The 15,915-nt window shown below is 40.9% G+C and overlaps 1 protein-coding gene across 7 annotated transcripts in view; it reads left to right on the top strand.

The window, feature by feature from the left end:
- The window catches only part of PLCG2 (phospholipase C gamma 2), a 72,256-nt gene that overhangs the window by 53 nt on the left and 56,288 nt on the right, over positions 1-15,915 (top strand). The window contains exons 2-3 of one of the 7 annotated variants that reach the window (XM_038185661.2): positions 97-190; positions 12,708-12,947. In XM_038185661.2, coding sequence (XP_038041589.1) covers positions 12,752-12,947 — 196 coding nt within the window. In that variant the 5' untranslated portion in view covers positions 97-190; positions 12,708-12,751. Of the gene's footprint in view, positions 1-96; positions 191-5,656; positions 5,676-7,117; positions 7,347-7,520; positions 7,542-7,688; positions 7,711-7,813; positions 7,835-12,707; positions 12,948-15,915 lie in introns of those variants that run through there. The other 6 variants (XM_038185663.2, XM_038185660.2, XM_038185659.2 and 3 more) reach the window with 6 other exon arrangements.

Below are 15,915 nucleotides of genomic sequence, written 5' to 3'. Positions count from 1 at the left end.
AATTGTTATTATTTATTTAATTTTATATTAAATAAAAGGCTCAGGTTGGTGAGATTTTGTGTGCTTAAGGGGTCTTAACAGTAAGCTTTTACCCAGGTGGAATCAGAGCACAAAGAGGAAGAAACCTCCGTTTGACACTGCCTAGCTAATCTCAGCAGTATATCATTCATTATTCTGCACAGGATTAAAGGTAAGCTCTGTATTGCGGCCTTTGAGACTCAGCAGGGCAGATATCCTTCACAGAAATGGGGTCAAATAATTCCTGATGTGTGGCAGAAAGGTTCTGGAGTGAAGACAGTTGGGTTTAAATTACCTGGCAGAGCCCTCTGTGTTCTAGTTTTTGCCTTCCCTCATGTAAAGTAAATGTTTTTTGTAGCTTAGCTCCAGAATAAAAGGACTGTCTTAATCATACAGGAAATGTAAAAGACATTTTCCTTGAAAGAGGGAGTGGTGTCTTAAAATTACTAGTCCAGTCTAAGGAAAGAAAGTGGAGGAATCAGTCTATGTGTGTGTGAAATTTCTAAGGCTAGAAAATAACCGACCTATTTTTCATTCATTCCAATTTGGAGATCAGGCTAAATAAGCATTTGCAAATTCACATTCTTAGATTCTTCATTTATTCTAGATTTGACTCCTAATAAATGAGAGAATTTTTCTCTTGAAGGTTATTTTCTCATGTTTTTCTCTCTGTTGTAAAAGTGCAAATCTAATGTTTGTTCTTAAGAGAGCTTACACAATATATAAATTAGATTTTCAGTCAAATGTTGTTAACTGAGAAGGTTTTGATAGCTGGTACTTACAAATGTATTGTGAAGTATCTGAATTCTGTTGCACAAATGAAATCTGGTGGGAGATGTGCAAAGTGTCTTACACAAAGTCTTTAAAATAAGTAAAATAGTATGACTGTACCTACGTATGAAAACTTGTATTTGAGAAATGGAGCATATCACATGATGGATGATATCTATTTGAATTGCTGAAAAATGGATCTTTTGCAAACAGAAGTTCTTCTGAAGATGCAAAGTTAAATTTACTCAGCACGGGTACTCAGGAGACCATTATAACAGAACGTGGGCCCCAGCAAATTTGCACAGGCTGCAATATCACATCTTTGCCACCTGCCAGCCTGGGAGCGGAGTACACAGCAGACCCTAACACAGCTACTCCCATTTGTTCTGCAGGCTTGAGGGCAGCTTGAGAAACAAGAAAACTTAAGCAGCCTATCATGAATCTCTAATTTTTTCAGGCTTTTAATAGTTAATAGACATATCTATGTTTTCTCCTTTTTTTTACCCTGTTTTTTAAAAATTGTTAATAAATATGTTAATAAGACTGGGCCCCTATGCCAGGGTCTGTCATACCTCACTCAGTACCAACTCCTACCTTGATCTGTTGACGCACAGGATCTCTAACGCTGTATGTTAAAAAGATGTTTATCATAAAAAGTAGAACAGAAGGTTTTGACCCTTTTATGTGACTCATTCAGTTATAACTACAGTGCATAAAGATAACAGCAGTTGCAGTAACGATTTGCATTCTATGCAAACATGCTGATCACAGAGATACACCAGATGGACTCTCTTCCAAGGCACAGGCGCCTGCAATGCATATCCCAGAAGAGTGTCTCTCATCCTACCCCTATTCAGAAAAAAACCTCTCAAGTACCTCATTAGTTTTTCAATCGTGTTTTCATTTCAGTGAAATTTTGACGTGTGTTTTACATGATTGCATGCTTATCTGTAAATAGGACCAGTGTGCTCGCTCTGTCCTCAGTTAATTCTAATGCCAGAGGGCTTTTCTAAACTTTTCTGATGCAGCGTGTGACGGATTAAAGCTGATCTTTGCATGAGTGAGCACTGATGCAAGAAACTTCTCCTCCCTTCCTGTGTGCCTGGAGGGAAGGCCTTAGACTATAATAAATCCCTGCAATCAGCCATGTGTAGAGTAGAAAAAGACTGGGGCTACATCTGTCTAATGGTCCCAGAAGAACTTCCACCCACAGCAGCTAAGCCAATGTTAAGAAGTACTTAGCAGAATGAGAGGAAAATGGGAAGTGATCAGTGAGAGAGCACGTTGCAGCAGTGCTCGGTTTGTTCCTCCCGTCGTCACAGCACGCTGTACGGTCCCACCACGGCGCCTGTGACTTTAGTTCAGAGCAGTGGTGAAACGCTCCAGTCTAGCCTTGCTCATCGCCGTGCCTGGCCTGCCTGAAGTCGTGCTTCTTTCCACCTCTCTGAGCTTGAAGGGATGACGAGTGAGAGCAGGAGGCTACAGCACATGATAACAGAGCGCTTTGCTCTCCTGAGCTCACCTGTGCTGCTGCTCTGCAGTGGGGAAAAATGAAAGGCTGGAAGATAACTAGAGGGAAGATCTGGACTTTTTCTTGCTGAGTGGCAATTCACCTAGTTGAAAAATATTGCCAGATGCTTTTTCTTGTCGTTGTTCACCTGCAGTCACATTCTTTTTCTGAAGGATTTTCATTTGATTGGCTTAAAAAGCATAGACGGAAAGTTTACCTGGTTCCCTGCTGAGTCTCCTGCAGCTTTGCTCTGCTGAGGCCTTGGTAAGGCAGAATTGCTCGCTCTCAGCGGTGCTGGTGAAGAGCTGCTGGCATTGTGCTGCTGTGGATGCAGTGACTGTAGTACTTCATGTTTCATCTGAAGGTGTAACTGCAGGCCCTATAAATACACTGGTGTTATGCACAGCTGGCAAAACCAGTCCAAGACACTGAGTGAACAGTTAGCTAGCTAATACGTGTACAGAAAAACCACATTTAATTCACATATTCTCACATCTATTTTTAGTTTTTGATTGATCATCCCAAATCACATGACAAGAGTTTCTGCTAAACTGAAACTTTTTAAAAAAAAACGTTGTTCTGAGAAATGAAAAGTGTTTATTTATTTATTTATTTATTTTCCTGGAATAGCTAGTTTTGCTATGAGGAAACACCATTCCTAAGACGGGTCACTGGTATTAAACCTGGAAGACGTTCTGCCCTAGGCTTGCTGCTGCTGTGAGATCTCTGGTAAACCTCCTCACTCTCCGGGTGGGCCTCGATTCCTTTGAAAATGTGAAATGATGATTTCTATTCCTTTTTAAAATTGTTTTGACATATATAAATGAAAATTGTTTCAGAAATGCCAAGGGGTATTATCCTACCAAGTTTTCAGGACAGTAATTCTTCATGTTTTTTTTTTTTTAAACCTGGTGCTTGCAAGTAACAAGGGACAAGGTGAGTTAAGTGAGAAGAGGTTGAATGTTTTAGGACTCAGGCAAACATCACAGCAGGCAACAGGCCTGACACTTACAAGCACAGCATCCGTTCCTTCATGTAAGGTTTTCTGTTGGCTACTTTAGTTTATTTTAAATCAATATTTACTTTAAATATTGCGATTGTGACAATAATTTACCAAGATTAAAAAGAAAATATGATAAGAATGAAGCCAAGTAAACACTAGAACACTTTCACTTTTTTTTTTTTTTTTTTTTTTTTTTTTAATAAGTGCACTTCGCAAGGAGTCCAAACCCCTCTATGTTGTGAAGATGTGCTGAGGCTGTTGTATTGTCAGATGGCATTAACATGTTTGAGGCTGCCTCCTTGAAAAGTTCATTGCTTGAGTTGTGCTCCTGCAGCTGGACAATACTCTGAGATCAGATTCAGCTACAAAGGTGCTTTGAGACACTAAAGGTGATGATTACAACTTGATCAAGGCTTCCTGCCATAGCTGAAGGTTCTAGAATAGGCTAGCTGGGCAATGCCTGCTAGGCCACTGCAAGCAACCTCCAGTCTAGGACTAGCCTTGGTTACTAGGCACTGTACTTAAACAACTTCATTTTCTATGGCCAGGGAAGAACTTGGACAAAATAGATGACTTTAAATGAAGAGGAGCTATAAAAGAACAAGCCAGTCCTTAGTGATCACAGATTTCTCCCCTCACAAACTGGCACTTGCTTTCTGACAGGGAGCAGGATTGATGTGTAATCCTGGTATGGTAGCATGCAAGTTCTCTTGGCAACAGGTTTAAAGTCTGTTTCAGAGTCCTGCAGAGGAAAAGTTCATAAAAGAAAAGCTTGAAAAATAACTTTTCTCTATGAAGCCTCTGCTTATAGGTTTCACAGAAAATCTAGCTGAGGCTATGCACTCCTGCCAAGGAGTTCAAGTGCTCTGATGGTGAGCAAATACTTAGACTAGATACTCTTATCAGTGACAGTCTCTAAAATATTTGTTCCTCATGCCCAATGGCTCTTTAATATTTCTTACAAGTGGGGATTGATGGGATAAAGCTATTCAACTTCTATCCTCTACACAAAAGCTTTATTTTCTTTGTAGCTCCTGTGAGGAAATGGCACCAGTTTTGTGACCATTATTTATTCTATCCATGAGGCTGTCTTGCCAGGCCTGTGAACCTCTTTTGTGCCTTGTTTATTCTTCAGGGAAGTAATCAACACTTCATTACCAAATATGACAATAAGACAGGGTTGAAGCTACTAATGCTGTAATTAAGAAAGTGTCAATGTCAAGCCTATAAATTCCCTTTTTTGGGGGATTTATGACTGACATGAAAAAATGTACTCTCAACTGAGAACTCTCTTTGGATCTTACAGTATGAATTTTGATTATATTTAACAATGTGAAGAACATTTACATTGATAATGTAAATTATCAAAAGAAGGTTAAGCTGAAAAAAAAAAGAAAAAAAAAAGAAAAAATATTCTAGTGGTTAACCTTTTAAACACAAAGGCTTTTCTGGGGTCAGACTCTTCAACTCAAAGGACAAATTTCCCCACAACTCTTCCCAGCCCACATGTATAAACAATTTTTTTTTTTTTTTTTTTTTTTTTTTGTTACAAAAAACAATGCCATGCTGCCTGGTAATTATCTGTGACTGCAAGGTCCATACTCTTTACAGGGAATTCTGTTGTCCACTTGGGAGGTCCCACTTTCAAGGTTTGAAAGTTGGATGGCAGGAGCTGCTGATTCTGACAGTAACTTTGAATCTTCTGCTGTGATTGTGAGGGAATCTGAGTACTCTTACTTCTAGTGTACTGGATGTGCTGAGCAATAGTCACTCTTATAGTGCTTTTTTTTTTTGGATTGGTTATCCCATCTATATGTCCAAGATTTTGTTACAATCAGCAATTTTTGGAACTCAGTGTTATGATCTTCACTGAAGCTGATTTTGTTCCGCATACGTATTTCCTTTGACTGTCTCACAACTCTCCAGCTTCAAGAAAGTTTTATCAGTGAAGCCTAAGGTTGTGCCAGAAATGTTGTGAATTGGTAGGATTTAGTCTTTCAGGGCGCCACTGAGGCTCAACCACACCGAAGTATGTCTAGACCTAAGTCTGGGATGTTTTGCAGCCCTGCTTAACTTCTGCAGCAAAGACTCTGAATATCATAAAGATGGTCAACTCCGTGCCTTTGTGGCTTGTGGGTTGCTCAAGGGTGGTTCCTCTGCTGCAGCTATGCCATATGACTGGTGAGGAGACTTGGTACTAGTGAAGCAGTAGAAGGAGGGGCTGCTGAGGCTGATATTTGCTGAAACTCAGATTCACTGCCAACGTATCCAGATTAACACTGCATCTGACAGATGGGATTCAAAGAATTCTGTTATCTCCTGCCTGTAAAATGCCTGGGATCACCCGCACCTTGTAGCTCTCTGTGGTGTATGGTATGTGCCTTGTGGCTTGGGTCGTATGAATGTTCTGGTATTCAGCTTTGCAGCTGGGGAAGTTGGCCACTTGATGCTAGCATTCTGTCGCCATTCATATAATTTCAAAGGCAGCTTCAATATAAAACACTCCAGGTTTTAATGATCAAGAGCTAAAAACAAACTTTGGGAGACATGTTGATATGATTGATACATATTCTGCTATTCTCATTCTTTTAGTGTCATGTCTCCTGTAAGATGTTCTGTGAACTTGTAACTACATCACACATTATAAAGAAATATTTCCCAGGTCTGGCACCTGAAAAAATCTGAAGAGTCTTCAGCAAGATGTCTCATGAAACAGTGAACAATGACAAGATTATAATTGTCATATTTTTATTTTGCTTTTAAAAGGATCCTTTCACAGATAATCAGGTTTTATTTTATTTTTTTTTCCTTTTGTGGTGGTGGTGTTTCGAATGCATTCGTCAGTTTCTGGTCCTGAGTCATACTCATTTGAAATCTTTTGGTGCTTTTACCTATGGTAAGGGTTTGTTAGCTTGTCTTTGGGAAGAGTTTCCCAAATTGCTCCTTACAGCTTTTGCTGGATACAAGGAACTTTTTTTTTCTTTCTCTTTCTGAGCTAAGCATTTTTGTAGCATCGCTCTTGGTGTTGTAGAACTTCTTGTTGATACCCCATTCCACGTATTAGAATGCTTCAGTAGCTTTGGCATGCATAGGGTAGAATTATTAGTAAGTGTTTTACTGAGTAAGATAGTGTTTGACTACTGTTCAACCATTTATGAAGCTGACAGAAATTCTTGAAAACATTTCTCTTGTCGGTAGATTAGATCTGATTCCAAGTCTGACTGCTAAGAGGCATGTCCTTTTCAATCCTTTTTTTTTGCTAGCTACCAGGGTTGGAAGGACAGCAGCTGAAGAGCTCTCTCTAATAGACTTAACCTGTGTTTGGAAAGCAGCACGTGGAATACGGATTTTGGATTATGGAGTGGCCCTTGCCGAATTGTCCACAACCTCCTCTGCATGGGCAGAATGGGGAGATCCATTGCTTGCAAACACTGTGCCATCTCTAGTTTTGCTTCCTAGGCATTTTTTTTTTTTTTGTTTGAGGAGCAGCCGAGTGCGTCAACTTCATATCCCTGCTTCTGCGGCTTCCTGCTACCACACGCTCGAAAGATCATCGCGAGCAGGAATCGCACGGAGCTTTGAGCACTTCATGAAAACTGTGATGGGTTAATGATCACCTAGGGCACACAAACACCTGCTTCTCACAGGGGCTTCGGCAACAAGGCCTCGCATGGGGGCACGGCGAGGGGGACAGGGGCGGCTGAAGGGGACAGGGGCACGGCCCTGAGGGGAGGCAGCAGCAGGTAGCTGGTCCCCGGGGGAGGTGGAAGCACGGGGGGCGAGGAGGGACGGGACCGAGCCCCTTCTCCTTCTCCTCAGGCAGGCAGGGGACGCCCTGAGGGGCAGTACGCCAGTAGGTGGCCGGCGGCGCCCCGCCTCTTCCCGGTTCGGGCAGAAGCAGAAGTGGGAGCCCCGGCGGGGCGCGGCGACACCGGCACCGCCACCTCCCGGACAGCCACCGGCCCCTCCAGCAGGTGGGGGCTCGGGGTGGGCAGGGCGGCTGTGGTGGCTGTGGTGGCGGCGGGGGGCTGCTCCCCGCGGCAGGTGAGGGGGCGGGAGGCCGTGGGGAGGGGAGAGGAGGGCGGAGAGGAGGTGGGCGAGGGCATGGGGCGGCTTTGGGGCGAAGGGGACAGGGGGAGGCTGGCAGAGGGGACGCTGCCTGCCTGCACCTTGCGGCTGGACGCTGCCTGCTGCAGGCTGGCTGGGGAAGGAGGGAAGGAGGAAACCTTCTCAGGCGTGGTGGGTGCCTGATGGGGGTCCAGGGGTGAGGAGGGAAGCCCCCCTGCGAAGAGCCGTGCGTTGATTGCTGTTAATTAGTGGAGCCGCGGGTACCCGTGCTGGTGGTGCTGTGGTGAGGCGGTGTCCGAAATGCACCTGAAGGCAAAGCGAGGGGCCAAGGATGCAGCAGGTCTTGTATAAATTGAGGTTTCGGTGCACAGAGCATAGGGGAAAACAGCAACTGACCAGGATTGCACTTCTTGGGCCACCTGGAGCAGGAAGGCAGCTGCTGTGTCCTGTGGTTGGAGCTAAGAGTGGGGGTTCAGCAGTGCTCATCTGAGATGTTCTTTGCCAACCTGTACCTTTGTGATTTGACTTTTCTCAGTTTTTCCTCGCTTTCCCTGCTCTATCAGATGTCTGCTAGGCAAGAATTGTAGATGATCTTCAGAAAGGGTTTGCTTTTGAAATTCAGGAGTACTGTAATGAAGGAAAACTAAATATGCAGCTTTGGGGGTGGACGGAATCGGTTAATTTCCATGTCTGTGTTCGCTTGTTTCCTTGCAATGAGCCTTTCTGACTTTAGTTCAAAGTATTCAGGTTCTTTGGTAAAAGACAATGTAGAAATTGCTCCTGTGTCACAACGCAAAAAGTAACAAATGGTCCCAATTCTGCGTGGCATACAGGATACCAATATTTTCACACCTATGGTGCTTACAGTTAAAAGTAAAGTAATGTATCTGTGTCTAAACTACAGTTTGTGGCATGTTTATGTGATGACTGGATCACTCGTTGAATCATTTGAATGATGCTGGACCTCCCTGCTTTAGGCGTCAGTAGTTCTGTAGAAGAGCAGCAATGCTTTTATTTCACTCAAAGGTGTCCTGTAGCTCATGCTCCTCTGGTGTAGAGGCATCCAGATACTGTGTTGATGAGGGTTATAATGGAGTTTTGCTGAGTGAATGGACTGAAATATTGTAGATTCAAATATTTGTGCAGTGATGAGTGTAAGAAGGCTGGGGGGCACCCATATGTAGGTCTAAGAAGATTCTCAATACTGAAAAGGCTATGAAGGGCTTCCTTGAGCTCTTCTGGGAGGTCTGGTGTGTTTCACTGCTAGGAAGCTTCCTGTGGTGTTCCTTGTAAGTTACTCCCAAACTGGAACAGGTAGATGAAACAATGAAGGAATGGTCACATAGGTTGATGAAATGCTATGATATTTTTGCCACCTGTTTATTGATGAAGTAGGTATCCTCAGCTGCAGTATTGTTTCAGAGTAAGTTTAAAACCTGGCTTAGAATGTAAGGTAGACTAAAAACAGCATTCACTCTCTTTTAAGAAGGAAGAGCTACTTTAAAAGGGGAAGTCCAGTATATTATATTCAGCGGAAACTGTTTAAGAAGCCACCTCTGAAAGGCAGTTCCTTTGCACTAGGGGACTGAGCTCTCAAAAATGCTTCATCGCCTTTTATTAAGCAGCTATATTTAGAAATTCTTTTTGATGTTGCTGTAAGGTATGCTTCATTTTACAGCTACAACTTGTACTGCAACAGGCTCAGCAGATGTATGTTTTGTTATATTCTCCTGAAAAAAAATATCCATTTACAAGTTGAGTTTTATTGTTGTTTTATTGTCACTGTGCAGTATTACTGAAATGGTTAAATGTTGTTCCAATCACAACATGTTTGTTTCACTACAGTTCTTAATGAGGGAGCAAAATGAGAACACTAGGTTTCTTTTATTTGCTTTCTCCTTTTTAAAAGCCAGGCACCGTTCAAAGATTTGTAACTTTATTTTTTGCTCCTTGCACTTCTGTTATTATAAGTCACTGTAATAACAGAAAAAACAAATGTAAGACGAGATGACTGTGGCTATCTTGTGAGATGCAAGGCCGTGATAATTTCTCTGATAATCTGACTGGTCCCAGGGGGTCAAAAAGGATCCGTTACATTCTGACTATAATACGCCATTGCTTACAACCCTTAAAAGTTGTCCAGAGTTCTCAGTTGTAGGATTGACGTTTACATACATATATTTTTCAGTACCAGTAAGAAAACAGAGTATCCTTTTCTTACACAGTAACAAGCTCATAGATATTAAACATGATATAACCTTTACGATGCTTTGCAAAACAGGGAGTAAGGCACAGTTCCTGCTCTAGAGGAACTTCAGGTTCAGTGTGGGTAATGCAGAAAAGGCCTCTCTGCAGGTAAGGAGGGACAGTTGATTGCTTTTCTGTTAGCTTGAGAAAAAAAAAGTGTTTACTGAAGTGGTAGAATTTTAAAAGGGATTGGAAAAATTGCACCGGGCAGCTTCAAAGTCTGACAGATGGGACTGAAAGCAGTTGGTGACACGATGTTGAAAGACAGCTTTGTGGTATTAATGAGAAAGAGCAGAAAAGAGAGTGAAGAGCATGTCAGGAGCCCGTGACATGGGGCGAGGGGGAGGAGGGCTGGAAGAAGTTACGAAGGGGAAGCGAGAAGTGGCATGGTCAAATTAGTTATCAACACGGAAACTGAAACTGCTTGTGATGGAGAGTAGTGGACTGAGGGGAGAGGAAGAGAGCCCAAGGGGATGCTGTGCCTGGTGCCTCAGCGTGCCTGCTGCAGGGACGTTCAGCTGGTCACTTAAACCTGTCCTGCTCAGGGATGGGGTAAAGGGGAAAGATTGGCAGCAAAATGGGCAAAAATGGTATCTTGGGCGAAAATGATATCACTTCCTTCTTTGTGCGTGGATGAAAAAGCAGGTTCCAGGGCACTCTGTTTGTAAATAAGCTTGCTGAGAAGTAATCAAGCTTGTAATTAGCTGTTTGTGGGCGGGACCAGAGCACGGAAACTTGCTAATATTTATGAGAGTTACTGCATGCACGTCTCTTGCCCATTTTGTGCCAAGATGTGCTCTGAGTGTATGCATGCAAATACCGGTGAGGAAAAACAGACTCTGTTAGGAGAGGCATAGCCATGGAGTGTTAGAAATGCATAAGCTGATGTACTTTAGACATTGCCAAGGTTTCTTCCAGTATTTGTATTTAACTCATATTTTCCCTTCATTTTCTTTACTGTTCTAAACAAGACAGTCACCTGGTTTAAATTCTCATGTAGGTCATGTGCTAGAGTTTACGCAAGCTGATGTTACTGCTTCTGGTGTTACCTTGTCATTGGACAGCTAGGCCTTAATCATCAGCATTTTTTCACAGCTCTTCCTGGTGTAATATGAAGACGACAGCTACATGGGCTACAGAGCCCTTGAGGCTCCTCAGATTTAGGAATTTTCTTCAAACAGCAAGTTGATGCTTCTGTGATAAGTTGGGGCAAGAAGAGCAACAAACTTTCTGCAGCTGGGATGCAGTAGGGATGGTGTTTTGACTGTCTGGTGATAGTATTGTGAATATGAAAAATGGGGGAAAGGAGGATGATTTTGATTGTACTTCAAAACCTCTTTTTCCATATCAATAGCATGATCATTAATACTAAGGACAAAATTGATTTCTAGATATTTTTTTACAGTTGCAGAAATTAAATTGCCCTCAGTTTCCAGAGCTAAAGATTTGACTTCAGCATAACATAGAATTCATAAAGTTTTTATCAGGCATAAGTCTATAAGTACCTGAAAACAATAAAGAAACTTTTATAGGAATGGTGATTTCTGAAAAGAGCTAGTTCTGTCTCTGTCAGAAAAAAAATCTGTATGAGCAAAGACTTGATGATATTTAGTTCCCTATAAAATGGTAAGTAAAAGCTGATCTGATACTTGAAAGGATCTCAGTAGGCTTGAAGTGATTCTTTTTCTGATGTATTTTGAGACTCCTAAAGTCTTCAAATCAAGATAAATATAATCAGGTTTTGTACTTTGTTTAAGGGAGTCTATTCTACATTGGATCTACCAGTAACAGTTACTCTTTCTGGGGAGAAACCGGTATTTGCTATTTGCAGACTTCAGAGATTCTTTTTTGCTTCGTAGTGCTATGAACTTTTTGTTGCTGTTTTTTTTTTTTTTTTTTTTTTTTTGTTAAAGTGCATTTAGACAGAATATGTGATGCATTAAACTTGCATTGCATATTTGATGTGCATGTATAATGTGTCAGTGATACACTTAAGTACAGAAAACCTGCTCGATGTGGCAGAGGCGGATTTGATTCATAATTGTACTTGGTACCCTTTCTGGCTAACTGTTCACAAGTTGTTTGTTTAACTGTCCCAGGAAGTAATCTTTCCTTGGGCACTGGTTATACCTGTGAAAAAGCTGGAGTCTTGGTGAGTGAAATAGACAGTTGTTGTGAAAACAATCTGTGCAGTATAATTGCTTTTACACTATGTTTCTGTCCGCTCTCCTAATGCTAGTTAGGAGAGGGGATAGAAAACACATCAGAAAACGCTACAGAGATGGTGAATATTGCTTGTTTAGAAGAGGTGTATAATAGAGTTCTGCTTTAGTTTGAACACATTTTCATGCTTCCAGCGTGTTCTTTAGTTTTGTTTATTCTTAAATACTCTGGAACGTAAAGGATTTATTTGTTATAACCTAGGTGTTGTTTATACTGGCATTTCTGTGTTTTGTACTCTTTGTAGTTATTGTTCTTTTGTCCAATTACTCGGGTAGAATTCTGTTTGCTATTTCTTCCTGGTCTTTTATTTTTTTTTTCCCCCTTCATGTTTATGTCACACACTTCTATGTCATATTAGTGAGCTTTTAAAGGTGAAAGTCTGTATTTGTAATGGTGGGTGTATCTATGCAACTGAACATGTGCTTGCATAAGAGAATACATGGAATTATATCCTTGAATGTGATTTTATGTATTTGGGCTAAACGAACTTAGCTTGCTTTATATTGTTGTGGAGTGCTGGGTACTGCTGTGTGAGAAGGCTGCAGGAGCAGTTAGTGTCACGGTACAGCTGGAAGAGGGGCGTTGCTCTTGCAGAGGAATTGAGCAGTGGCAGCTCCACCTGGCTCTTGATGTTTAATAGAAAATAGATTTAAGTGTCACTGGTACCTCTCTTTGTGAAGACCGTTCCTACTTTGCCAGGACCCTTGCCATTTTATCCTTGATGTTCACCATGTATATGCCATGCATTTAAATGGGTGGTCTATTACCTAAAGCTATTATGTATCTCTAATTTATACAAACATAATTATAAGGAAATAAATAAGCTGTTTTAAATACTGATTTTTTCCCCTTTTCTGCCTCTTTCAGCACACCGAAAACTGTAAAAGTTTGATATAAAAAAAACAACAAACATGTCCAGAAAGAATATAGACTATGGGGTGCTGCCGGAGTATGAGAAAAGCCAGATCAAAAGGACCTTGGAGCTGGGAACTGTCATGACAGTATTCAGTCTTAAGAAGAGCAGTCCAGAAAGGAGGACTATACAAGTCATAATGGAAACCAGGCAGGTGGCATGGAGCAAGACGGCTGACAAGATTGAAGGTTTCTGTGAGTATTTTCAAAGCGTACCTGAACTTGGAGTTACTTAATAAATTAATATAATTGTTGAATATTGATTTAATGAGCCTTTGTTAATATAATGAAGCTTTTGGCTGAAAATAGTCTGGTAACTTGACAAGAATACAGTGAATTGGGGCAATGCAGGTGAAGAATCTTCTGCAGCTCCTTAGTTAGATACCTAACCCTTGTATGTGGTTAACGTTCTTTTTCCCTAAACCCTGCTCTCAAAGTTTTCATCCTTGAATGTGATGATGCTTGTGTTCTATGAATTGTGTTACTGAGTGAGAACTGTTTTCCATCATTAAGCACTGAGATGTCTTGTAGATCCAAACAATTAGTACTTTTTTGCCCTTCTCTCCCCAAAATCAAAACACCCAAATACAAGGAAACTGAAGTAAATGTCCCATATTCTTAAAGAAATTGTTGTTTCAGGTTAGAAATCATTACTTAGGATCATTATTGGAAAGTACTAATGACTTAGGAAGATGAAGCTGTGAAATATGAGATTGTTTGAAGGTCCTGAGTTGATAGTGTCTCTAGCTTATATCTGAACTGGTAAAATCCACTATTTATAACTAGGTGGGGAAATCGAAGGGGAATTTAAAGCTACGTAGCACTGCAAAAGCCATGGTACAAGAGTAAAGTGAAACTTGTTTTCAGTTCTCACTGAATGTGGCTGATGTCAACCAAGTTCAACCTGCAGTTTTGGGGGCTTGTACAGTTCCCATTTCTATAATGTAATTACAGGTGTTGCATATGAGCATTTGATAACTTTATTTTTGTGGGCATGATTTTATGTGCTGTTGCTAAATGGTGTTTGTCTTCTATGAAGGGATTGGACAATCTGTCTGAGTTGACACTTACTGGTTGCCCTCAGCTAATACGAGAAGTTTGGAGTTGAATTTAGGAATTGAAATTGTGATAAGAACTTGGAGTTTTGAGGTGAAGAAGTAAAGGCTGAGCCAGTACACTGTAGTGGGGGAATAATTACAGCACAGGGAATCTCAGAGGTGAGACTAGAACTTACTGAGCAGAGACTGAAATTTAGGTGAGAAATAAGTTGATCGATGCCTGAGAGAAGGAAGAGGGGTTAGGAACATGAGAGAGACTGAGGCTAAATTAAGTGTGTGTGGGGATAAGGGGCCATAGGTGTGGAGAATAAGCAGATATTTCTCCCTGCGGCCTCTTACTTTTCTGGAGGCTTGACAGTCATATGTGAATTTCAGTGGGAAGAAAAATCTGCATTGTGTGGTGAAAGAAATTGAGGAGAAAGAGAATGGCATTCGTCTATTGATTTTTAGATTTTTTTTTTGTTATAAATCCACCGTAAGCTAAAAACACATTGATCTGTAAGGCTGCAAAGACAAGCACTGAGAAGATGCATGATTTTTGAATTGTCTGTGCAACTTCACTTCAAGCTACTTAGGAGCATTAAATTTCTATTTGGTATTTCCACCAGTTCCTGTCTTGTTCTTTGCAAAGACTGCGCCTGCAACAGGAAATCTAGTGCAGTGGAATGAAAGACTGCTCATCTGGAGAATGTTTTTATAATTGGTGGTGAAAATGTGGTCATACATAGCGTTCTGGGAAAAAGCAATCGGATCTGCACACCCTAATTAACAGGTTCTCTGGATCATCCTTTTGCTGTGCCCTGGTTAGTCGTGTAAAATTAGGGTAATTATTCCTTCCTACAATGACGAGGGTGAATGCAAGTATGATATGCTCAGATCCCAAAATGAGGTGTGCCAAAAAAAAGTCCAGTGCATAGGGGAGTAATTCAGTTATGAGAGCATGGCTTGAATAAACCTTACAAGTAAAGCCTGGGGTGACGCACAGAACAATGAGATTAAAACAAAATAGAAAATGACCACTTGCTGGATTAATGAGGCCTCAGAGTCCTCTGGCAAAAAATAACATGGGATCATGTAGTTAAAGACTATAACACAGCCACTCGCACAAAGTGACTAAACTTAAAGCGGACCAGTCTGTATTCCAGAGCATTCCAGGTTTTTGGGGCCAGTTTTTTTCAGTGTGTGACTTGCAGTCTTATCAAAGCATCCCGTGTGTGTGTAGGAATACATACTGATAATTAAATTTCTTGCTCTGCGTATAGATTTTGACCCTTTTAAAGAAAGGTGAATATTTTTTTTGACCCTTATACGTGGGTGATCCAGCAGGATAATGACTTGCCTCTGGATACACTGGCACTTGTTACCAGGACAGGGAATTCAGCTATAGACCTGCAATTTATCCAAAGGCCATCTGCCTTTCTCCCTGAAAATTCAAGTATTTTAGCAGTATTTTTAAATTCAGGAATATTTAAGTGGAAATACTTAATGGAAACTTCAGGTATGAGAATATGTCAAGACTCCAAAGCATGAATATGCAAAAATATTGTTCTGTTGTCTTACAAAGCAAAGAACCCTCTCAAAAACAAGATGTATTTTCAGGCATTGTTTCAGAATATGATGTGAACTGCTGTTGTGTTGTTCTGGTTCATGGTAAATTCTATCTGATCTGCTTGAAATGAAAGTCACTGCAGCTTTAACTTGCTGACAGTGTTTCTACTGAAGAGGAAGGAAATCTTTTTTTTTTTTTTTTTAATTTTATTATTACTCCTTTTGACTGACACTTGGGCTTCCCTTTTGCTTGAAAAGTACAAAAAACATGGATTTGAACTTTTCATATGTAGTAATCAAATGGATGGGCTTTTTGAGTACCAATAACAGGAGCATAAGAATTTTTATTTCCCTGGAGCTGTGCTAAAAAGTTGTTACCAACTTTGTGATGGGAGAAAAATCATTTTCACTTGAGAGTATCTAAATGTATGTATGAATATCCCAAATATTCACTGGTGGGTTGTATTGACTTTGTGAAAAATAAGAACTAAGAAGGCTTATACATTTGAAAAATATATATTTAGTGGCGAAGGATCTCAAGTATTATATTGTTGCTT

This window comes from Anas platyrhynchos, chromosome 12, assembly GCF_047663525.1.
Source record: "Anas platyrhynchos isolate ZD024472 breed Pekin duck chromosome 12, IASCAAS_PekinDuck_T2T, whole genome shotgun sequence".
NCBI lineage: Eukaryota > Metazoa > Chordata > Aves > Anseriformes > Anatidae > Anas > Anas platyrhynchos.
Note: the sequence above shows the minus strand (reverse complement) of the source record. Positions and strands in the feature narration are given on the sequence as shown.